The sequence below is a fragment of the Cherax quadricarinatus genome, chromosome 24 (genome assembly GCF_038502225.1).
Source record: "Cherax quadricarinatus isolate ZL_2023a chromosome 24, ASM3850222v1, whole genome shotgun sequence".
NCBI lineage: Eukaryota > Metazoa > Arthropoda > Malacostraca > Decapoda > Parastacidae > Cherax > Cherax quadricarinatus.
In genome coordinates, this window is record NC_091315.1 from 22,615,156 (window position 1) to 22,639,905 (window position 24,750).

General features: G+C 41.3%; 1 protein-coding gene and 1 long non-coding RNA gene across 6 annotated transcripts in view; one reads left to right on the forward strand and one right to left on the reverse strand.

The window, feature by feature from the left end:
- The first annotated feature begins 318 nt into the window (after window positions 1–318).
- LOC138853168 (uncharacterized) lies at window positions 319–23,624 on the forward strand. Of its 2 annotated transcripts, none has more exons than XR_011392380.1 (3): window positions 319–438; window positions 7,918–8,041; window positions 23,495–23,624. It is a non-coding gene; the product is annotated as an uncharacterized lncRNA (long non-coding RNA). The 2 variants fall into 2 exon arrangements; XR_011392379.1 differs by lacking the exon at window positions 23,495–23,624 and adding an exon at window positions 9,102–9,448.
- Window positions 343–24,750, reverse strand: part of LOC128690750 (nucleoredoxin) — a 518,570-nt gene continuing 494,162 nt past the window's right edge. For all 4 annotated transcript variants that reach the window (XM_070088257.1, XM_070088255.1, XM_070088258.1 and 1 more), the window contains exons 4-8: window positions 23,539–23,793; window positions 13,447–13,547; window positions 9,122–9,317; window positions 7,934–8,024; window positions 343–500 (exon numbers count right to left, since the gene is read on the reverse strand). In XM_070088257.1, the coding sequence (XP_069944358.1) occupies window positions 343–500; window positions 7,934–8,024; window positions 9,122–9,317; window positions 13,447–13,547; window positions 23,539–23,793 (801 nt within the window). The remainder of the gene's footprint in view (window positions 501–7,933; window positions 8,025–9,121; window positions 9,318–13,446; window positions 13,548–23,538; window positions 23,794–24,750) is intronic.

The following is a 24,750-nucleotide window of genomic DNA, read 5'->3' on the forward strand; positions in this document are numbered from 1 at the left end:
GCACACTTCTGGCAAAACAGTGATTGAATGAATAGTAGTGAATGCAGTTCCTTTTTCTTTTTTTGTCACCTTGCCTTGGTGAAAGATGGCTGCTAAGGTAGAAAAAAAAAAGCTTATTGTCTCTCACCAGGGTAGAGTAGCCCAAAAATGAAAAAAAAATATTGTTTTATTTTAAAAAAATTATTTGTACTGTACCAATTTCTTCACTCTCAAACATGTCAGCCATCTCCCCCTTTTTCTTATTCTAAATATTTTTTTTTTTGTTTCTTAAATAAATTCCATTTGGTTTCGTGAAACTAATGTGGTGTATTTTTTACAGACTTAATTGTATTCTCAAAAGTTTCATGAAACCAAAGTTGCAACAAAAGAAGGCATGTGTACCTCTCCAGCAACAAAAAACTGAAGTGCAAGACTGCCTTCCTGTGAGTGCTCAAGCAGGTACTCTTCTGCCACAGGCAACAGAACATCTCTGCCAAACTGCAACTCTGTTGTTTCTCCATCTGTAAAAGATTGTATATGAAGAGTATCACCAGTAGTCAAGGCATTTTAAAAAATTAGTTAATTAATATACTAGGTAGTAGGTTGGTAGACAGCAACCGCCCAAGGAGGTATATTACCGTCCTGCCAAGTGAGTGTAAAATGAAAGCCTGTAATTGTTTTACATGATGGTAGGATTGCAGGTGCCTTTTTTCCGTCTCATAAACATGTGAGATTTCAGGTACATCTTGCTACTTCTACTTACACTTAGGTCACATTACACATGCATATACAAGCATATATACACACCCCTCTGTTTTTTCTTCTATTTTCTTACTAGTCTTGTTTTTGTTTATTTCCTGTTTTCATCGGGAAGTGGAACAGAATTCTTCCTCCGTAAGCCATGCATGTCGTAAAAAGTGACTCAAATGCCGGGAGCAAGGAGCTAGTAACCCCTTCTCCTGTATACATTACTGAAGTTAAAAAGAGAATCTTTTGTTTGTCTTTTTGAGCCACCTGCCTCGGTGGGATATGGCCGGTTTGTTGAAAGAAGATCTACAATATACAGTGGTCCCTCGTGTTTCGTAGTTCTCGGGAATCATAGATTTCGGAAATCATAGGGATATTTTTGTATAAACATGGGCTCGCTAATCATAGGTTGACTCGCGAATAGTAGTTCGTCCGGGACGCGTACGCATGGTGTGAGCCGGGGCGGCCTCCCTACCCAGCCAGTCTCACATTGTTTACCAGTGAGCGAAGGTCCCCTCACGTGCTCCTACGAAATATTTCATAATACATGTATTCTACTCATTTTAGTGCTTGCAAGTACTAAATAAGCTACCATGGCTCCAAAGAAAGCTCCTAGTGGCCAGATTGTGTCGACAAGAGGGATTTTGAAGGGTTTGGGACTGACCCTGATGAGCCTATGTCTGTTGTTAAATCAATTGTGGAACTGTGGAGTTCCATGGGGTTGGATGTGAGTTTGGAGGATGTGGAAGAGTTGGTGGAAGACCACAACGAAGAGCTCACCACTGAGGAGCTGCAAGAGCTTCAGCAGGAACAGCAACAGATCGCAGCTCAGAATCTTGCTGCAGAGGAGGAGGAAGAGAGATGGAAGAAGGTGCCTTCTTCAGAAATTTAAGAGATTTTTGCTATGTGGGGTAAGATGGATAGCTTTATGGAGAAACATCACCCTGACAAGGTTGTTGCAAGCCATGTTGGCAACATGTACAGTGACAAAGTCTTGGGCCATTTTAGGGAAGTTTTAGAGAGACCCCAGAAACGGAGCTCTCTGGACAGTTATTTTGCGAGACAGGACTCCAGTGACTCTCAAGGTGGTCCTAGGGGCATTAACCCCTTCAGGGTCCAAGGCCAAAATCTGAAGTGGTGCTCCAGTGTCCAAGAAATTTTGAAAAAAAAAAAAAAATTATTTTTTCTTACAGAATTAAAGAGCATATTTTGTGAAGGTAATAAGACAAAAAAAAAATTCTGATCAGTACTTACCGAGATAAAGTGCCAAGAAGTTTGTCAAAAATGATGTGGTGGCGGCAACATCGACGAATTCCACATACGCGCATTACATTATTTTGCGGTTTTTATTGTTTTTTTTTCTTTTCCAATTTTTTTTCTATTCCTACTAACATTTGGGGCCTGAGAGACCAATACTGTATATAATGTATATATATAAACTCACTGTATTGAACACAATAACCGCACTAAAGTTATTATCATATTATTGTTTACCACTGTTGTTTATTACAATAAACATGCACAAATCTTGTATAATACTAATGTTCTATCATATATTTACATATTTACAATCACTGGACATGGTTTTAGAACTGCTGGAGCTTGTGGAACTCCTTGAAACAAGGCACCATGCACAGAGGCACCTTACATTCCTCACACATAAACCGAGTGTCTTTGCGTCTTTGTTGCCGTCGTTTTGTTTGTGCACAGACGATGCATCTCTTCTGAGCAAATTTCTTCTGAGTTGAAGGAAGTTGTATTATGAAATGATCACCTTCCCTCCTCAAACGCTTGGGTATATCCTGAGGAATTCGAGGACCGTGTCGTATAGCAGGTGTTCTTACCTGGTACTTCATTATGAGTTGTCTGACAACAGACAAACAAAATTCACCATACGGTGGTCTGTTGCCAGTCTTTATTTGGTACATATTGTATGCATTGAGCATTGAAATGTCCATGAGATGGAAGAAAAGTTTCATGTACCACTTGTAACTCTTACGAACACAGTCAACAAAACCAATCTGCATGTCACATTTGTCAACCAAGCGCATGTTTTGTGTATAATCAATCACTGTCACTGGTTTTCGAATACGTTCATTAGTCACTCGATCAACTTTGCCACTGTCTTGCATTTCATTACGGTGAATGGTTGTCAACAATGTGACATCTCGTTTGTCATGCCACCGTAATGCCATGATGTCATTGGCAATAAACACCTGCACGTCATCACCACGAGCACCTGCATTGAGCCTGGGCATATGTTTACGATTAGAACGCACTGTGCCACACACATCTGTCTTGTTCACTCGCATGAAATCACTGAGTAATGGGCTTGTGTACCAGTTATCGGTATATAATGTATGCCCCTTACCAAGATAAGGTGCCATCATGTTTCTCACTACGTCACCTGAGATACCCAATAACATCTTGGTATCTTTCAATGTTTTACTACCCGTGTATACAACAATATCCAACACCAGGCCACTGTCACAATCACAGAGTACAAACAGTTTTATACCAAAGCGTTTCCTCTTGCTCGGTATATACTGCTTGAATGACAGTCTACCTTTGAACAAAATCAAAGACTCGTCAATTACAAGATTCTTGAATGGATAAAAGTATATGCTGAACTTTTGTTTGAGATACATGAAAACATTTCTAATCTTGTATAACCTGTCACTTCTGTCAGGCCTGGTTTTGTCAGAGAAGTGCAACATATGTAAGAGTAAGATAAACCTGTTCACTGGTATGATTTCACTGAAGACCGGGGTAGAAATTAGCCGATCTGTGGACCAGTATGCTTTTATATTATGCTTATAGACGTGAGGCATAAGCATTATTGTTGCAAAAAGCAAATACATTTCTGCAACAGTCGTCTCTTTCCACCTGTGTAGTCTTGACTGTGGTGATAAGATCGTATTTGCCATGGTGTACTCAAAATACTTATTACTTTCCCTGACAATAATTTCCATCAATGGCTGGTCAAAGAATAATTCAAAGAATTCCAGTTCATTGGCCGTGGTTCCAAGGGGACAAGTAGGTAGAATTCCACTTTGAGAGTCATCAAAGTGGTGAGGCTTGGGAACAAAATTGGGATTTTGCTGCCAATCTCACATACGGTTTGCTGGTGGATACTGGACATCATAGGCTGGTTGTGCGGGTGGTTGTGGTTGTGGTGGGCTGGTGGCTGGCGCTCCGCTTTGTCCTTGAACTGACGAGTCAGCAGCGTGGGTCCCAGCGTGGCCTGGTGAGTCACGCATGGCGGTGCCACTACCATCACCACTAACACCATCCACTGATGCCGGTGGTCTATCCATGCTAAGTGTAGCCACATCATCTTCACTATCACTACCTAAAACTGGTGTTGGGCCACGGGATGTACTCCGGGATGTACTCCATCCCCTGGGCACAGCATAGGGTACACTACCCGAGCGCATGCGGCGGCGAACATACCGACGCTTCACTGGTGAATATGATTCCTCACTATCACTACTCGAATGATCGTCGAGCGCAATAAAATCACAGTCCACGTCACTATCATCATCATTACTGAAGTCAGAGGCCTGGCCACGCGAAAATATTAGTTTTCTCTTGCGATGAGGAACAACTGACCGTGAGTCACGAGTGCCCACACCAGAGGTAGAAGGTTGAGGATCGTCAGGGTTTTCTGCACTATTATCGATATCCTGGTCATTCTTTTCGGTCACTAACTGATCAAAGCCGTAGAATTCGTCTTCATTTCCACTTCCATCAGTGTCAGAACTATCAGATAGGAAGAGGAGAGTCCCAATTTTCCGGGGAGTGAGAGCTGACTTGCGACAAGGCATGGTGAACAAGGGTAACTGAGCCGGCGTTCCCACAATGCTATGCGGGCGCCTAGATTTTTTGTTTATGGCGCACACCCACCACGCAGACCCGTTCTCTCACATGTAGGCCTATGAGCGTTTTCGCGCTAAATTTGACGGCGCTAGAAATTTGGCGTAGATCTACGGTTTGGACACTCAACGTGAAGCCGTAGATCTATGGGACAGACCCTGAAAGGGTTAAGAAACAGAGAAGAGAAGCAACCCCAGAAAAGCAATTGGTACCTGAGGTGTTGCTGGAAGGGGATTCCCCTTCCAAACTGTAAACAATCCAATCTCTCTCCTCCTCCAGTCTCCCATACACTAAGAAGAATCTCCAATAAAGGTAAGTGTTATGCTGTTAATGTTTCATTCATCATTTCCCATTGTATTGTTTATGTACTACATCTATATTTCATGTAAAAAATTTTTTTGTTTTAATACTTCTGGGTGTCAGGAACGGATTAATTGTATTTACATTATTTCTTATGGGGAAAATTGATTCGCAAATCGTAGATTTCGATAATAGTAGCAACTCCAGGAACGGATTAACTACGAAAAACAAGGGACCACTGTAGTGTATGCCTCCCACCAGGAGAGGGGGGGGAGTGCCTCAATGCTGATAATCTCTCTTGATACAAGGAAATGGAGCTACCCTCCCCTTTCTAGAATCAAACCTGATTACCAATCATTCCCTAGGCAATGTATGACCCCCTATGGGTTCAGTGCTTCACTGTGAATACTGTGTAATACAACTCGGTATATTAAGTCAATGCAAAAAATGCAGCTATTGCATGCAAAATTTCTACATATTTGATTATTGGCAGTGCACAGTAATGCAACCTAAAATTAAGAAATTCAAAATTAATAACTGAGCAATATGATCTACTTCTCCAAACAAAATTATAAAAAAGATCATTTGGAACTCCAAACATTTACAAGTGCTATGTGCCATTAGTGCAGGATGACCAATATGGGTTGTGGACTTTTATGTAAACATAATAGTGTACTACTTTCTAGTATTGTATAGTACTGGTTTACTTAAAATAAAAATGTGAAATTGCAAATATACTGGCAAAAATTTCTCCAGAAACACGAATGCACTACAGCTATGGAACTTGTGTAATGGTATCACATGTATCTGTAGTGCCCAAGTACTTTGCAGTGGCGGCTGTAATCTGGACTTATGACAATACAGTAACACTTCAGCTTGGATTCCACATAGATACAGCATTGTAAGGTGTTGGTGTGATGCATCTGGCAGGGAGATTGGCATACTGAATGTTGAATGTACACAGTACTATAGTATACTACTATACTGTGAACTCATTAGTGTGTGGACAGCAGCCATTAAGTGTAGTGCCCAGCAAAGCCTGGTGCAGTGTTATAGGAGATACCGTGACTACAGTGCAGGGCTGTTGGTGCTATGTCATGAAATGGAGTATGAGTTGGTGTTTCCCTGATGGTGTTTCGGTGTGATGCAGCATTAAATGTCATGACCATGCTGAGCTGTGTGCACATGTTATAGTGTAATATGACTCCTAAATGGTAAAAATACTGTACTGTGAACCTTGTATACACACACACATGTGTATACATACACATAGATACAGGTAATGTGTATACATACACATTACCTGGTAACTATATAGTAAAATCTTATTACAAATCATCCTTTCAGTTTTAAAGATTCATTATGAAAAAACAAACACTGCTAGACCAAAAATTAAAATACTGCATGTGTATTCCAATTGTTAGTAATCATTACAGTGTCTTAACAACAAAGGCATTCTGTGTGCTTGAGAATTATAAAATCTTCTCTGATCACTTTTCACTGACAATTTAAAATCAAGTATGAAAAGGGTCCACCAAGTGGGTATTCAATTTGTTCAATTTGTGAGTGGCATCAAAAAACTGATTAATGCTGGATGCATCTACGTGGAAGAAAATCAAGGACGGCCCACTACCAGTGCAACAAATGTTTAGAGCACTTAAGAATTTGTTCATAGTCCAAAAGAAATCTACATATGACAATTGTCAACTTAATTTACCTCAACCAACAGTGTGGAAAATTCTGAGAAAATGTCTTGCCTTTCATCCTTACAAATTATAAATAAGAAACAGAATACAGAGGGATCTCATTAAAATTCAGTAGCTTGAAAGAACTTTGAGTTTCTTATTTGTATACCTATCTTAATTTTTACCTTGGTATTGTTAATTTTCCATAACAAATATTTAAGATTAGATAATTTTTAATTAGCTTATATATACATGTACATGTACGTATATAAGTTAAGCATGACAGAATTTAATGGTCGAACAAGATACAGTGGACTCCCGGTATTCGATATTAATCCGTTCCTGAGAGCTCATCGAATACCGATAATATCGAAAACCAAATCAATTTTCCTCATAAGAAATAATGAAAATCAAATTAATCCGTGCAAGACACCCAAAAGTATGAAAAAAAAATTTTACTACATGAAATATTAAGTTTAATGCAATAGAATAATTACAATAACAATAAATTAATTGACACTTACCTTTAATGAAGATCTGGTGATGATTGATGGGATGGAAGGAGGGGAGAGGTGTTAGTGTTTAGAAAGGGAATCCCCTTCCATTAGGACTTGAGGTAGCAAGTCCTTTTCCAGGGTTACTTCCCTTCTTCTTTTAATGCCACTAGGACCAGCTTGAGAGTCACTGGACCTCTGTCGCACAACAAATCTGTCCATAGAGCTCTGTACCTCCCGTTCCTTTACGATTTGTCTAAAATGGGCCACAACATTGTCATTGTAATAGCTGTGTTAGGATGATTTTCATCCATAAAGGTCTGCACTTCAACCCACTGTGCACACATTTCCTTAATTTTTGAAGTAGGCACAATGTATTCCACAACTGGTATAGGCTTCTCAGGGTTAGCCCCAAACCCTTCAAAATCTTTCTTAATTTCCATACTAATTCTCACCCTTTTTACCAAAGGGTTGGCACTAGAAGCTTTCTTGGGGCCCATGGTGACTTATTTTGCAGAAACAAGCACCAAACACAGTGATAATATGGAATGTACCGAATGTATCCTTAGATGCGCGCACACTGGCTGGCTTGTAAACACTGGCACACAAGGGGCAGTTCAGGCCACATGTGGACAGGTCTCGTACGAATCGTATCGAATACCGAGGAAAATTTTTTGCGATATAATGCATCGAATACCGGATTTATCGAATACCGATGCTATCGAATACCGGGGGTCCACTGTATATGTAGTACATATGTGTTAAAAGAGAGAGATTCTTTTATCTTAGGTTCCATACGATTTTTTTTTTATCTATTTCCTTTGGGTCTCTAACAGGTACTGCAAGATTTACCTGTGAAGAGAACGAGGCAGGGGCTCTCCTGAAGACGAGACATGTGTCGTTCTGCCAGCACTTCTACACTCTGAGGCCGCCAAGGGAATCTCTGAAGATATAAAAACAGTATGTATTGAAATTTATTTCTTGACACAATCATTTGTGACTAGTTTTAAATTATTATGCAATATCAAGAGTGCTGTAATCACTAGGCAGTGAATATTAATCTAAAATGCCAAAATTTTGTGCACATTTTAGATACATGCCAAATCAGCAACTTATCGCTAATACATGGCATTTGCTTTTCCATTTCCCCTGCCCCTCAAGGGAGGGGCTGTTGATCTAAGGAATTGGACTTATTCTTCCTTTCCTTGACTTGAACCCTATTGCTGCCCATTTATCCAGGTGCTGTATGACCCCCTACAGGTTCAGTACTTCCCAATGACTGTAATAATAAGAATAATAATAATTCTCCATGTCCTCACTGGTAGATTAAAAATATGTATGTGCCTTTAGAACCAATAAAGAATGAACATTTCCTGTGGAAAGATCAGGTTTGTTGCAAGTCATAAAATAAGGCTTTGCCTCTCATGATTTAATACCCAATAATGAGGAGTTTTATGTCATTCCATTATTGGGATCAAAGCTGATTACCTCCCATTCTCCAGATGCTGTATGACTCATGCTAATTTTGCACTTTCCTCATGAATATAATAATAATAATAATAACAATAACAGTGTTTAAATTATGTGATACTGATCAACTATATAAAGGTTCAGCAATTTTTTTTATGAAAATAATTCCATGAACATTTCTGCCCTTCAGAACTTAAGCCCCTTCAGGGAGGGGTGCCTTGATGCTGAAAGGTTTTTGATATAAGGACCCTCGTGAGTTTAGTGCTTAGCTATGGTTATAATAATAATTTTGATATAAGGAACCAGAGCATTCCCTCCCCTTCCTTGGATCAAACCTGATGGCTTCTCATTCTTCAGGCACTATGACCAATGGGTCTGGCACTTCTCCATGAACCTAACACCATCTCTCTAACCTTCAACCATTCTCTTAATTGGATCAAACCCAATTACCTCCCATTGCACAAGTCACTATATGACCCTAAAATATATTGTAGTATTACCATTCCTCTACAAATAGCCTTCTTAGTAATAACACAACAATTATTTAAAGTTCAAAACGATGGAACCCACCTCAAGATCAGGATCCTCTGAGAGTTCTGTACGTCCATCTGTGGTGATAACAGAGTTGTCTGGAGCAAGAATAACTAGTGTTGGGATGCCCTTCACTTCTAGAATCGTAGCTAGCTCATGCCGGGCATCCTTTTCCTCCCAAGCTAAACTCAGCCACGGCATAGTGTTGTGGTATGTCTGCCATGACTCTTCACTCCTACAAGAAAGTTTTTATTTAGCCTTTGAGTACATAATGCAATTTTTTTTTTTTACAATGGTCTTGTGGGCAGATAAATGTTATGGGCACAAAAAAAGAACAGTATGTAGATTTAGCCCAAATAAGTCAAACTATGTGTTTTATTTCTAATGGGGTCCCTAAGTTAATTAAGAGGGGATTTTTTTCTGCCCAAGAGAAACTCCATGTCTTCATTATTGGCAAATACGAGATCTACATTTTTTTGAATTCTAGTTGGCTCAGCATTTACCTGGCTTAATTAAAGTGAATCTATTGCAAATGTTTAATAATTCTGTAAGACTGTTTCTTCAAACTAGCTCCAGAGGGACTGCAGTTATAGTCCTTGCTACATTCTTCCTCCAATGTACCTCAAATTGAAAATGCCAAGCAGCAGGATATTTGGGGATGGGTCTGAAAGGTTTTCAAGACAATGCTTAATCTCTAATAATTTGTCCTTGAACTGCTAGGACATTTATATACATGCACAACAACTGCATTAGGTTTTGTTTTTTTACTACCAAAACTCTTTATTTCCCCTTTGTTGCTTCTTAACAGATTGCACCCAGGAAACTATATTTTACTTTCAAAATAGTATTTTAGGTGGGTCTCTGTGAAAGCTGCAAACAATGCATCTGATTCCCAATTATTATACTAATACATTTTTTTTTTTTTAACAAGTCGGCCATCTCCCACCGAGGCAGGGTGACCCAAAAAGAAAGAAAATCCCCAAAAAGAAAATACTTTCATCATCATTCAACACTTTCACCTCACTCACACATAATCACTGTTTTTGCAGAGGTGCTCAGAACACAACAGTTTAGAAGCATATACGTATAAAGATACACAACATATCCCTCCAAACTGCTAATATCCCGAAACCCCTACTATAGAGTGCAGGCATTGTACTTCCCATTTCCAGGACTCAAGTCTGGCTGTATAAAAATAACCAGTTTCTCTGAATCCCTTCACTAAATATTACCCTGCTCACACTCCAACATATCATCAGGTCCCAAATACCATTTGTCTCCATTCACTCCTATCGAACACTCTCATGCACGCCTGCTGGAAGTCTAAGCCCCTCGCCCATAAAACCTCCCTTACCTCTTCCTTCCAACCTTTTCGAGGATGACCTTACCCCGCCTTCCTTCCCCTACAGATTTAAATGCTCTCCATGTCATTCTACTTTGATCCATTCTCTGTAAATGACCAAACCACCTCAACAACCCCTCTTCAGCCTTCTGATTAATACTTTTATTAACTCCACACCTTCTAATTTCCACACTCTGAATTTTCTGCATAATATTTACACCACACATTGCCCATAGACAACCCAAGCTTCACACCCATATACGAGTGTTGGTGCTACTATACTTTCATACATTCCCTTCTTTGCCTCCATAGATAATGTTTTTTGTCTCCACATATACCTCAACACATCACTCACCTTTTTTCCCTCATCAATTCTATGAGTAACCTCATCCTTCATAAATCCATCCACCGACGCATCAACTCCCAAGTATCTGAAAACATTCACTTCTTCCTTACTCCTCCTCCCCAATTTGATATCCAATTTTTCTTTATCTAAATCATTTGATACCCTCATCACCTTACTCTTTTCTATGTTCACTTTCAACTTTCTACCTTTACACACACACTCAAACTCATCCACTAACCTTTGCAATTTTTCTTTAGAATCTCCCATAAGCACAGTATCATCAGCAAAAAGCAACTGTGTCAATTCCCATTTTGTATTTGATTCCCCATAATTTAATCCCACCCCTCTCCCAAACACCCTAGCATTTACTTCTTTTACAACCCCATCTATAAATATATTAAACAACCATGGTGACATTACACATCCCTGTCTAAGACCTACTTTTACCAGGAAGTAGTCTCCCTCTCTTCTACACACCCTAACCTGAGCCTCACTATCCTCATAAAAGCTCTTTACAGCATTTAGTAACTTACCACCTATTCCATATACTTGCAACATCTGCCACATTGCTCCCCTATCCACTCTATCATATGCCTTTTCTAAATCCATAAATGCAATAAAAACTTCCCTACCTTTATCTAAATACTGCTCACATATATGCTTCAATGTAAACACTTGATCTACACATCCCCTACCCACTCTGAAACCTTTCTCATCCGCAATCCTACATTCTGCATTCTGTCTTACCTCTAATTCTTTCAATTATAACCCTACTGTACACTTTTCCTGGTATACTCAGTAAACTTATTCCTCTATAATATTTACAATCTCTTTTGTCCCCCTTCCCTTTATATAAAGGGACTATACATCCTCTCTGCCAATACCTAGGTACCTTCCCCTCTATCATACATTTACGTATTAAACAAAAATACCAACCACTCCAACACTATATCCCCCCCTGCTTTACCCCCTTTCATTCTATGTAATGCCTCACACACCTCCCCCACTACTCACATCCTGTTCTTCTTCACTCCTAAAAGATGGTATACCTCCCTGGCCAGTGCATGAAATTACCGCCTCCCTTTCTTCGTCGACATTTAAAAGTTCCTCAAAATATTCTCGCCATCTACCCAAAACCTCCATCTCCCCAACTACTAACTCCCCTACTCTGTTTTTAACTGACAAATCCATATACTCATATATATGTATATAATAATAATAATAATAACCCCTCAAGTAAAAACATCCTTTGCTCTCTGAAGGTAAACAGTATACAAAATATTTTAATATACCCACCTAATGGCAATTGGGTCATGCTAATGCTCAATCACTTGACAGTTAAATGCCCCATTTGTAGTTTTTGCCCTGCATGGTGCCACAATATAAAAAAAATGAAAATGCAAAATTCTAAATGATGCAGACACTAGCCCACATCTGTTAAAGAAAATGCAATGACCAGGTGATGCACTCTGGAAATATACAGTGGCATGATGGTAAATTCAAGGAGCTAGAAGTATGCTAGCATAAACTGAAAAGCAAAGAGACTGCATCAGCCAGTGAAATACATTTTAAGCCTGGGAGAATTCAGAAAATTTAATGAGATAAAAATAAACACATTATTAAAGACCTTCCATTCAAGTGAAAGGCTCTTGGTCCATAAAATTAGAGTTATCCTCTCCGAGGACAGAACCTGATTTTCTTCTCTTCTCCAGGCACTGTATGATCAGTATGGGCTTTGCACATCCCTCGAATGTAATAATACAATACACGTGTACATGTCCGTTCCTGGCTCATCATCTTACTATTCTCCATCATTCTACTACCATTCAGTGTTATCCATCATTTCATTATCTTCCTTCTATCACAGAATTCCACCATTTCACTACCACGCGATTCTCCATCATTCCACAATCTTAGAACTCTGAGCAACCCTCCATTTCACAATTATCTCACTTCCCCTCCATCGTTTGACTATCCTCTCCATCCCATTATCTTTCACCTCTATCACTCCACTATCATCCTACACATTCCATTACTCCACACATCAATCATCGCACTTACTCCACTGTCACCCCACATTCATTCCATTATTATCCCACACACTTCACTATCACTTATTCTATCATCCCACACACTGATTCCATTTTCATCCTCGACACTTCTGGAGTATAACTGCCCCTCAAGGAAGGTTCCTTGATGTTGGTGAGGGGCTCTTGATTTAGGGAATTGGATCTGTGCTCCAGTTCCCCGAATTAAGCCTGAATGCCTTCCACATCCCCCCCCAGGCGCTGTATAATCCTCCGGGTTTAGCGCTTCTCCCTTGATTATAATAATAATAATGGAGCATAACTGGAGACTCCACTAACATACTTATTCCAATATCATGCCACCCACTCAATCTACTATCCTACATATACCACTATCACCCCACACATTCCATCATCCCAGATTCATTCTATTATCCACTACCATCCCACGCACTCCACTATTAACCCACACGTTCCACTAATCATCCCACACAATGGTCTATATAACTGATACTACTGCTATGAGAGCAGTGTTAACACTGCCATACTCTTCTACCCTTCATTCGTATCTCTCACTCACTCCACCTCTATTCTCTCTTCCGCATCCCTCTCTTCCCCCAGTCACTCCATTATCTCCTTACCAACCTACCTGTCTGAACTAATAAAGATGATTTGAAAATCTCGTTCATTGTTCTTGAGTTTAGCGTAGGCGGTCGCCAGCTGTGGGGTGAAGGCTTTGCACGGGGGACACTGCCAATGTAAATATTTACAATTAATACTCCGGAAACAAATGAGAAATACAGGCACCTGAAAGAAATTACAATAGGAAATAAGGTATTTTAAATGGCGAGAGCCGACAAATGGTGACTCACACAGTTTTCAGCTTAATATCTTTATTATGCACCCCCCATACCCATCATGTGGGCGGCAGTCAATACTGAGGTACATAATAGGTCCAGACAGCTTTGTATTCATGGACGCTTCGTACGTTATGCAGCTTTCTAACCTGGCTATGATGTCTATATGGCCTTAATAATAATAATAATAATATTTCTACATATACAACGCATGCAGACATAGCTGACATCAATGACATGCTACTATATAGAAAGCCCCTTGTTATGCAAAGCATTTCGGGAAAAATTTGGTCAATTTTGTCCCAGGATGAGACCCACACCAGTCGACTAACACCCAGGTACCTATTTTACTGTTAGGCAAACAGGGGCAGCAGTTGTTTTAAGGAAACACATCATAATGTTTTATATATATTAAATGAGTGGACCTGAAATGTGTATTGTTTACCTGACCATACAAGTATGGTACTGTCTAAACCAATTTCAGCTAAATGCTCGGCGTTTCCTGTACTTCACAGGCAACATATCTTGCATTACCTTCATTTGGACGGGTAGCTTGATGACTATCTCTGGCAGTACGGATTGTATGGAGATGTCAATGACACTAAATGCAAAGTCACACACATCCAACCTTTCAGACATCTCCATGTAAACCTTACAGGATAGCAAAACACCTCATTGTTATTGAGATGATATCTGAAATGTTGAGGTTGCATCCACATTTTGCATCGACTATATAATAGACAAACTGTCTAAAGAGACTGCAACTCAGTTCTAACCATTTTTTAAAGTGGTTATAAGATACCATTTTTTTAAAGATTGTATTCCCTACTGTACTGTGTACAATAACTATATGAAGTAATTGTTAAATACGAAATGATTAATATTCCTTTCTTGTGAAGTAACTGGGAACCTTGACCTATACTCCCTGGAACCCAGGCGATTAAGATACACGATAATATACACCTGACAAATCTTAAGAGGGACTAGTCCCAAATCTGCACACAGAAATCACTCCTTACGAAAGCAAAAGACTAGGAAGGCGGTGCAGCATCCCCCCAATGAAAAGTAGGGGCGCCATGACTGTAGGGGCCCAAGACTGTTCAACTGCCTCCCAGAATACATAAGGGGGAATTACCAATAGACCCCTGACTGTCTTCAAGAGGGAGCTGGACAGGCACCTAAAGTCAGTTCCCGACCAACCGGGTAGTGGTTCGTACGTCGGTTTGCGTGGGGCCAGCAGTAACAGCGTGGTTGATTGGGTCCTGATCCACCGCGGTCTCGTCATGGACCGGCCTGCGGGGGTGTTGACCCCCAGAACACCCTCCATGTATGTTCAGCGTGGTCTGACACAGACCAATTTTGACCTTTGTAATGCTTTTATTTTTGTTCTACTGCTGACAAGCTGAGCAACGGGTGCACAATAAACTAAGCCGCTCAGGCGGCACTATCAACTGTACTCCCACACCCTCACTTCATATGACTAAGTGATTCCATCAGTGTATTTTAAAGATTTTGTACTATTCTTGTAACATTGGCGTATTACAAACGTTTATGATTTTCGGATATTTATTTTTTTTTTTTTTTACAAAATTTTGGGTTGAGTGTTGACCCTCAACAAAATGCTATAAAAATATGATTATTATTTTCGCGGAGAAGTAATAAACCCGTGGGAGTCATACAGTGCTTGAGGAATGGGAAGTAATCAGGTTTGATCCAAGGAGGTTACCTGGAGGTTACCTGGAGGCTATTCCGGGGATCAACGCCCCCGCGGCCCGGTCCATGACCAGGCCTCCCGATGTATCAGGGCCTAATCAACTAGGCTGTTACTGCTGGCCGCACGCAGTCCAACATACGAGCCACACCCCGGCTGATCCGGCACTGACTTTAGGTATCTGTCCAGCTCTCTTTTGAAGGCAGCCAGGGGCTTATTGGCAATTTCTCTAATGCTTGATGGGAGGCTGTTGAACAGTTTTGGGCCCCGGACACTTATGGTGTTTTCCCTTAGTGTACCAATGGCGCCCCTACTTTTTATTGAGGGCATTTTGCATCTCCTGCCCAGTCTTTTACTTTCGTAGGGAGTGATTTCTGTGTGCAGATTTGGGACCATTCCCTCCAAGATTTTCCATGTGTAGATTATGAAATATATCTCCCTCCTGCGTTCCAACGAGTACAAGTCAAGTGCTTCCAAGCGTTCCCAGTAGTTAAGGTGCTTGACAGAACTTACACGTGCAGTAAAGGATCTCTGTACACACTCTAGATCTGCGATTTCACCTGCTTTAAATGGATATGTTAATGTACAGCAGTATTCCAGCCTAGAGAGAACAAGTGATTTGAAAAGGATCATCATTGGCTTGGCATCTCTCGTTTTGAAAGTTCTCATTATCCATCCTATCATTTTCTTTGCACGTGCGATCGTGGCACTGTTGTGATCCTTGAAAGTGAGAAAGGATACTTCCAATTCCTTTGATTAAAACAATCCCCACTTATATATATATATACCGTGGTTGTCACCGTGGTTGTTTAATATATTTATAGATGGGGTTGTAAGAGAAGTAAATGCAAGGGTCTTGGCAAGAGGCGTGGAGTTAAAAGATAAAGAATCACACATAAAGTGGGAGTTGTCACAGCTGCTCTTTGCTGATGACACTGTGCTCTTGGGAGATTCTGAAGAGAAGTTGCAGAAATTGGTGGATGAATTTGGTAGGGTGTGCATAAGAAGAAAATTAAAGGTGAATACAGGAAAGAGTAAGGTTATGAGGATAACAAAAAGATAAGGTGATGAAAGATTGAATATCAGATTGGAGGGAGAGAGTATGGAGGAGGTGAATGTATTCAGATATTTGGGAGTGGACGTGTCAGCGGATGGGTCTATGAAAGATGAGGTGAATCATAGAATTGATGAGGGGAAAAGAGTGAGTGGTGCACTTAGGAGTCTGTGGAGACAAAGAACTTTGTCCTTGGAGGCAAAGAGGGGAATGTATGAGAGTATAGTTTTACCAACGCTCTTATATGGGTGTGAAGCATGGGTGATGAATGTTGCAGCGAGGAGAAGGCTGGAGGCAGTGGAGATGTCATGTCTGAGGGCAATGTGTGGTGTGAATATAATGCAGAGAATTCGTAGTTTGGAAGTTAGGAGGAGGTGCGGGATTACCAAAACTGTTGTCCAGAGGGCTGAGGAAGGGTTGTTGAGGTGGTTCGGACATGTAGAGAGAATGGAGCGAAACAGAATGACTTCAAGAGTGTATCAGTCTGTAGTGGAAGGAAGGCGGGGTAGGGGTCGGCCTAGGATAGGTTGGAGAGAGGGGGTAAAGGAGGTTTTATGTGCGAGGGGCTTGGACTTCCAGCAGGCATGTGTGAGCGTGTTTGATAGGAGTGAATGGAGACAAATGGTTTTTAATACTTGACGTGCTGTTGGGATGTGAGCAAAGTAACATTTATGAAGGGGTTCAGGGAAACCGGCAGGCCGGACTTGAGTCCTGGAGATGGGAAGTACAGTGCCTGCACTCTGAAGGAGGGGTGTTAATGTTGCAGTTTAAAAACTGTAGTGTAAAGCACCCTTCTGGCAAGACAGTGATGGAGTGAATGATGGTGAAAGTTTTTCTTTTTCGGGCCACCCTGCCTTGGTGGGAATCGGCCAGTGTGATAATAAAAAAAATAATAAAAATATATATATATACGTATATATATAACAATCTTGTGCCGAATAGATAAAACTTGCGATTTTGGCTTCAATAGCAACGCTCTTCTTGCCTAATAAGTTAAGTGAAAATTTGTGTATACAATAATTTCGCCAAAAAAATCTGAACCTAACGAAAAAAATATATTTCACTGTGTTGATTATTAAATTACTGTAAACTTTTCTAAAATATATTTAGTCGGATTACATTAAATTAAAATGCGCATTCAGGTTCGATCCTTGAATGAAGAGGGGAATTCTTACAAGAGTCTTTGGGTTTAACAGGGTCCTATTGACGCCCTAGTAGGACATCAGTGGGATCTTATTTTCAAGGTGGAGTGGTGCCGTGACCACATGGCGTCTGACAGGCAGCAGGTCCAGCCTTTAATTTATGCACATTTTGCAACATCCACGACAGTGTTTCGAAAATTAAACTGCAGCTAAAATTTTATATGAGAGCAAAAGGACCAAGGTAACAGATTCAAGCCGAATAACCCAGAGGAACCACGGGGCTGTTAAAAAAATCAAATTAAGGCTAGTGTAAAGTGAAATAAGTTGATCAAGAGGTGGTGAAGCGAACTCTACACAGTTTTAGGGCTAAAAATTATACAAGCCCATAAGACCAGGCGTCAATAAAGCCAGTCAATTGCGAATTATGAAGATGGACCAGGAGCTGAGTACACACACGTACATACACACACACACATGGACACAGGAGAGTGGTGGAGCACCTAGAACGGAACAAGCTTATAAACGAAAACCAGCACGGATTCATGGAAGGCAAATCCTGTGTCACAAACACACTGGAGTTTTATGACAAGGTAACGGAAGTAAGACGCGAAAGAGGGGGATGGGTAGATTGCATTTTCTTGGACTGCAAGAAGGCCTTTGACACAGTTCCTCAAGAGATTAGTGTAAAAGCTAGAGGATCAGGCACATATAACACAAAGGGCACTGCAATGGATCAGAGAATATCTGACGGACAGGCAACGAGTCATGGTACATGACGAAGTATCAGAGTGAGCGCCTGTGACAAGCGGGGTTCCACAGGGGTCAGTCCTAGGACCAGTGCTATTTTTGGTATATGTGAAAGACATGACAGCACAGATTCATGGAAGACAACACTGCAAAATTCACCTGCCACGAAAAACCATCTACCCTCAATGAGATAATCTACCAACTCAACAACCACGCATATGATTCCAACTCCCCCATCAACGTGCTACACCTCTCCAGAACAAGATTCAATGCAGTCTGCAGCGGATCATGTGTATAACCAATCACCTCCAAGCTGAAGTTCCCCAGCACTTTGCTATTTAGCTAAAGCTGGGGTGTGGCTCCAAAACGACCCTGTTTTCCTGGGCACCACCAGCCATCTCCTGCCAGGCATCTGAGTGCCAGCCCTACTCTACTGACACTGCTGCCACCAGCACATCTCGCTCCAACACAACCTCCTGCAGTACCTCTGCACATCACGCTCCAGAGTGGACGGGCCACTCACCTCAGCTACCCCACCGCCTACTTCACCCTCCCAACCTCTTCCATTTTTCCAGCCCTCCCCTCCCTCTTCCTTCCCATCCTCACCAACCCTCAGGTCAGAACCTCCAACCTCCATGACAGAAGGGATAGACTCAGAAGTGTCCCTGTTTGCAAATAATGTGAAGCGAATGAGGAGAATGAAATCGGATCAGGATCAGGCAAGACTACAAAGAGACCTGGACAGGCTGGAAGCTTGGTCCAACAATTGGCTCCTCGAATTTAACCCCGCCAAATGCAAAGTCATGAAGATCGGGGAAATAATACCGAACACATCTTCTGAGGCTCATATCAACCAGATAACTGCTGCAGGACATGGGCGCCTGGCAAAACTGAAAATAGCGTTCCGATACCTCAGCAAGGAATCGTTCAAAACTCTGTACACCGTGTACATAAGGCCCATACTGGAATATGCAGCAACCAGTTTGGAACCCACACCTGGTCAATCACGTCAATAAATTAGAGAAAGTGCAAAGGTTTGCAACAAGGCTAGTTCCAAAGCTAAGGGGAATGTCCTACGAAGAAAGGTTAAGGGAAACCGTCCTGACGACACTGGAGGACAGGAGGGTTAGGGGAGACATGATAACGACATACAAAATACTGCGAGGAACTGAAAAGGTGGACAGAGACAGGATGTTCCAGAGATGGGACACAAAAACAAGGGGTCACAATTGGAAGCTGAAGACTGGGATGAGGCAAAGAGATGTTAGAAAGTATTTCTTTTGTCATAGAGTTGTCAGGAAGTGGAATAGTCTGGAAAGTGACGTGGTGGACGCAGGAACCACATAGTTATAAGACGAGGTATGATAAAACTCATGGAGCAGGGAGAGAGAGGACCTAGTAACGATCAGTGAAGAGCCGGGGCCAGGAGCTATGTCTCGACCCCTGCAACCACAAATAGGTGAGTACACACACACACACACACACACACACACACACACACACACACACACAAACCTTGGATTCTCAAGCCTGCTGTGGTTGTTAGAGAAAAATATTGTAAAGGTCAAAGACGTGTACGAACACCATTCATTTGTTTGATAAATTGAATAACAAGTACAATATCTAAAGAGAGTCGGTGAAAGTATAGGCAAGGTATAACTTTCTTGGCATATAACAGAAATGAGTGTAACTCTTTCTATTTAATAATAATGGAAATACCTAATATTATTGACTAGTATCTGATAAATATTATTGACACTAATATTAATACTATTTATTACTTGTGGAAAATTTTGAATGTTCCTAAATTCAGCATGTGTAAATTTGAATAATACAATAACCATGTAATAAAATGCGATGCTGATTTGACTCTTTCGAAAAATTTCGAGGGGGGTGTAGAAGAGCTGCTGACACCATGGGGAGGCCATAATGAATTTAATGTGTGAACACTGGGCTGGATGGTGCAATGTAATCAGGCGTTCTCGTAGGTCACTAGAGGACTTCAATGAATTCTTCCCAACAACAGACCTTAGCTAAGTGATGCTTACTCATAATGTACAGTAGTTTTTGCATTGGCCATCGTAAATCCTAGCAGTTACGGTATAGTTAGGGTGTGCTCCATCAGCACTGTCTTCCAGTAATTAAATGGTAAGTGTTAATAAGAATTTCCTTTCTAATAACATTAATAATTTATGTATAATAATCACATTCTGTGAAAGAGTAGTGGTCAACAGAGTTAAATCGGAGGCTGCCATAGTGAAGAGCTCTGTTCCACAAGGCACAGTACTCGCCCCCATCTTATTCCTCATCCTCATATCAGACATAGACAGAGATATACATCACAGCACCGTATCATCCTTTGCGGATGATACTAGGACCTGCATGAGGCTGTCATCTGCTGAGGATGCGGTTAACCTCCAAGAAGATATAAACAAAGTTTTCCAGTGGGCAACGGCAAACAATATGATGTTCAATGAGGACAAATTCCAACTACTCCGTTATGGAAAACTGGAGGAGATAACTAGAACAGAGTATACTACAGACTCTGGCCATACAATAGAGCGGAAAAATAATGTAAGGGACCTGGGAGTAGTAATGGCTGAGGATCTCACTTTCAAGGATCACAACAGTGTCACGATCGCACGTGAAAAGAAAATGATAGGATGGATAATGAGAACATTCAAAACGAGAGATGCCAAGCCAATGATGATCCTTTTCAAATCACTTGTTCTCTCTAGGCTGGAATACTGCTGTACATTTACATCTCCATTCAAAGCAGGTGAAATCGCAGATCTAGAGAGTGTACAGAGATCCTTTACTGCACATATAAGTTCTGTCAAGCACCTTAACTACTGGGAACGCTTGGAAGCACTTGACTTGTACTCGTTGGAACGCAGGAGGGAGAGATATATCATAATCTACACTTGGAAAATCCTGGAAGGAATGGTCCCAAATCTGCACACAGAAATCACTCCCTACGAAAGTAAAAGACTGGGCAGGCGATGCAAAATGCCCCCAATAAAAAGTAGGGGCGCCATTGATACACTAAGGGAAAATACCGTAAGTGTCCAGGGCCCAAGACTGTTCAACAGCCTCCCATCAAGCATTAGGGGAATTGCCAATAAACCCCTGGCTGCCTTCAAGAGAGAGCTGGACAGATACCTAGTCAGTGCCGGATCAGCCGGGCTGTGGCTCGTACGTTGGACTGCGTGCGGCCAGCAGTAACAGCCTAGTTGATCAGGCCCTGATCCATCGGAAGGCCTGGTCATGGACCGGGCCGCGGGGACCTTGATCCCCGGAATAACCTCCAGGTAACCTCCAGGTGTACCCAGCAAGCAAGCCTAATCATATACAGTCCACACAAATTTATCAGAGTAGCTGGTTTTAGTATTGTAATTATTAATTTAATGTCAGGTCTAGCTTTTTGTGAGAGTGGTGAGGAAGTGGGCATCGAAGGAGTTGCAGTTCAGTGACCTACTGTGACTAAGTCCCACTTACCTTACCCAAATTACTTGCAGGTAATAATTCAGGTGATGCCCTGTAAGTACCCTGCCGGTAATTTACTCACATAATAATTTTTCACATTACTATTTTGATAGTAATTAGTTATTATTTATGTTATCGTCCTTGGTGTGATGTATCCAGTGTTGTGGTAACAATCGTCCTTTGTGAAGTTGATGTTTTAACTTATTTCATGATAATTTCAGACACTTAACAGGGAAATTCCCCCCCTCCCTTTCCACTGTGGGTAGTGAAGCCCCATCGTGTCTCAAATTAACACATGAAAGCATTGTAAATCAATTTGTTTCCTTATTTTCATTGTATCAAACTTGAATACCCCTTTCCCATCCACTTTCCTCAAATGTAATTTCTGTAATATGACAGAAATTGTGATTATGTCGGAGGATCTCACCTTCAAGGACCATAACATTGTATCAATCGCATCTGCTAGAAAAATGACAGGATGGATAATGAGAACCTTCAAAACTAGGGAGGCCAAGCCCATGATGACACTCTTCAGGTCACTTGTTCTATCTAGGCTGGAATATTGCTGCACTCTAACAGCACCTTTCAAGGCAGGTGAAATTGCCGACCTAGAAAATGTACAGAGAACTTTCACGGCGCGCATAACGGAGATAAAACACCTCAATTACTGGGAGCGCTTGAGGTTTCTAAACCTGTATTCCCTGGAACGCAGGAGGGAGAGATACATGATTATATACACCTGGAAAATCCTAGAGGGACTAGTACCGAACTTGCACACGAAAATCACTCACTACGAAAGCAAAAGACTTGGCAGACGATGCACCATCCCCCCAATGAAAAGCAGGGGTGTCACTAGCACGTTAAGAGACCATACAATAAGTTTCAGGGGCCCGAGACTGTTCAACTGCCTCCCAGCACACATAAGGGGGATTACCAACAGACCCCTGGCAGTCTTCAAGCTGGCACTGGACAAGCACCTAAAGTCAGTTCCTGATCAGCCGGGCTGTGGCTCGTACGTTGGTTTGCGTGCAGCCAGCAGCAACAGCCTGGTTGATCAGGCGCTGATCCACCAGGAGGCCTGGTCACAGACCGGGCCGCGGGGGCATTGACCCCCGAAACTCTCTCCAGGTAAACTCCAGGTAGACAAGTGGCTACAACAGCAGCCTGCTGGTAATGACAGTAGTAAATTAGTAAGGTCATCGGCAAGCCCGCTATGACTGCAGCAAACTTGTAGTTATACGAGCAACACTATGTTCAAGTGTTTTTTTTATTGAAAAATAGATCAATCAAGCATTTATTCAATTTCTACATGCTATACACCTCTCCCTATTCATAAGATAAGATAAGATTTCGTTCGGATTTTTAACCCCGGAGGGTTAGCCACCCAGGATAACCCAAGAAAGTCAGTGCGTCATCGAGGACTGTCTAACTTATTTCCATTGGGGTCCTTAATCTTGTCCCCCAGGATGCGACCCACACCAGTCGACTAACACCCAGGTACCTATTTTGCTGCTAGGTGAACAGGACAACAGGTGTAAGGAAACGTGTCGAATGTTTCCACCCGCCGGGAATCGAACCCGGGCCCTCCGTGTGTTAAGCGGGAGCTTTAGCCACCAGGCCACCGAGTATACAAATAGAGAGAGGAGTCTGTGGCGTTAGTGATGCTATCGTAAGCGAGTAGCCTCTCATTTCTTTCTCAGAACTTCAAACTCAGAGTCTACGCTGGAGCCACTCCAAGTCTTACCCAGTGAGCAGAGAAGTAGAGGCCCTTGTAGGCGTCCTTGATGGTGTCGTAGGCGACCTGTTGGCCTTGAGTATCTACCAGTTTGGTGGCTGCTAGCAACTCGCCTATGGGTCGCGGTCGCCAGGGAAAGTTCAAGGCCTCAGGGTCATTAGTGACCATCTCCCGTCCTGCCTTGGTCAGCAGGCGTCCGCTGCGGCTGTCCACAAGCACTAGTGATGGTATCCCTGACACCCGGTACTGGCGTGATAGGCGGATCTGCGGGAGAGAAAGCACGATTACTAAGATAGTTATGCCTTTATTCATTAAATAAACAAGAGAAAAATTAATTACGTTTCACCTATGATTTAAATTTTTTACTTTTATCCAGGGACGAGTGAAATATTGAGTTATATTCCATTTGTCTGATTAGAAATTTAATTTTCACTTTATGTTCTGAGAAGTCACCTCTTATTTAGTGTCCTGTTTTCCATTTTCTAGCTTTATTTTAAGTTGCGTTTCTGTATTGTAATAACATTCAATATAACTGTCTTAATGGGGGAGGATGAGAAAGGGGTACACTGATGGTGGTAAAGGGCTCGTGATCCAGGAAATTAGAGCAATCCCTCTGCTGGATAAAACCTGATACCCTACTATTCTCCAGGCGCTTTATAACTCCTACGGGTTTAGCATTTTGTCTGTGTGGGGGTTGTGAATTGTTAAGTTGTGAGTATATTATATATATATATATATATATATATATATATATATATATATATATATATATATATATATATATATATATATATATATATATATATATATATCGTGTCGAATATGTAAAACTTGCGATTCTGGCTTAAATAGCAAAGCCAAATAAAGCCAGCGAAAATTTGTGTATACAATAATTAGGCAAAAATCGTTCTGAACCTAAGGAAAACAATTTATTTCATTGTGCTTGTCCTGGATCATCTAAAAGACAGAATGCATATGTAATATACACAGACTTTGCAAAAGCCTTTGACAAGTGTGACCATGGCGTAATAGCGCACAAAATGCGTGATCACGGAATAACAGGAAAAGTTGGTGGATGGATCTGTAATTTCCTAACAAATAGAACACAAAGAGTAGTAAACAGAGTAAAGTCTGAGGCGGCTACGATGAAAAGCTCTGTTCCACAAGGCACAGTACTCGCTCCCATCTTGTTTCTCATCCTCATATCGGACATAGACAGGG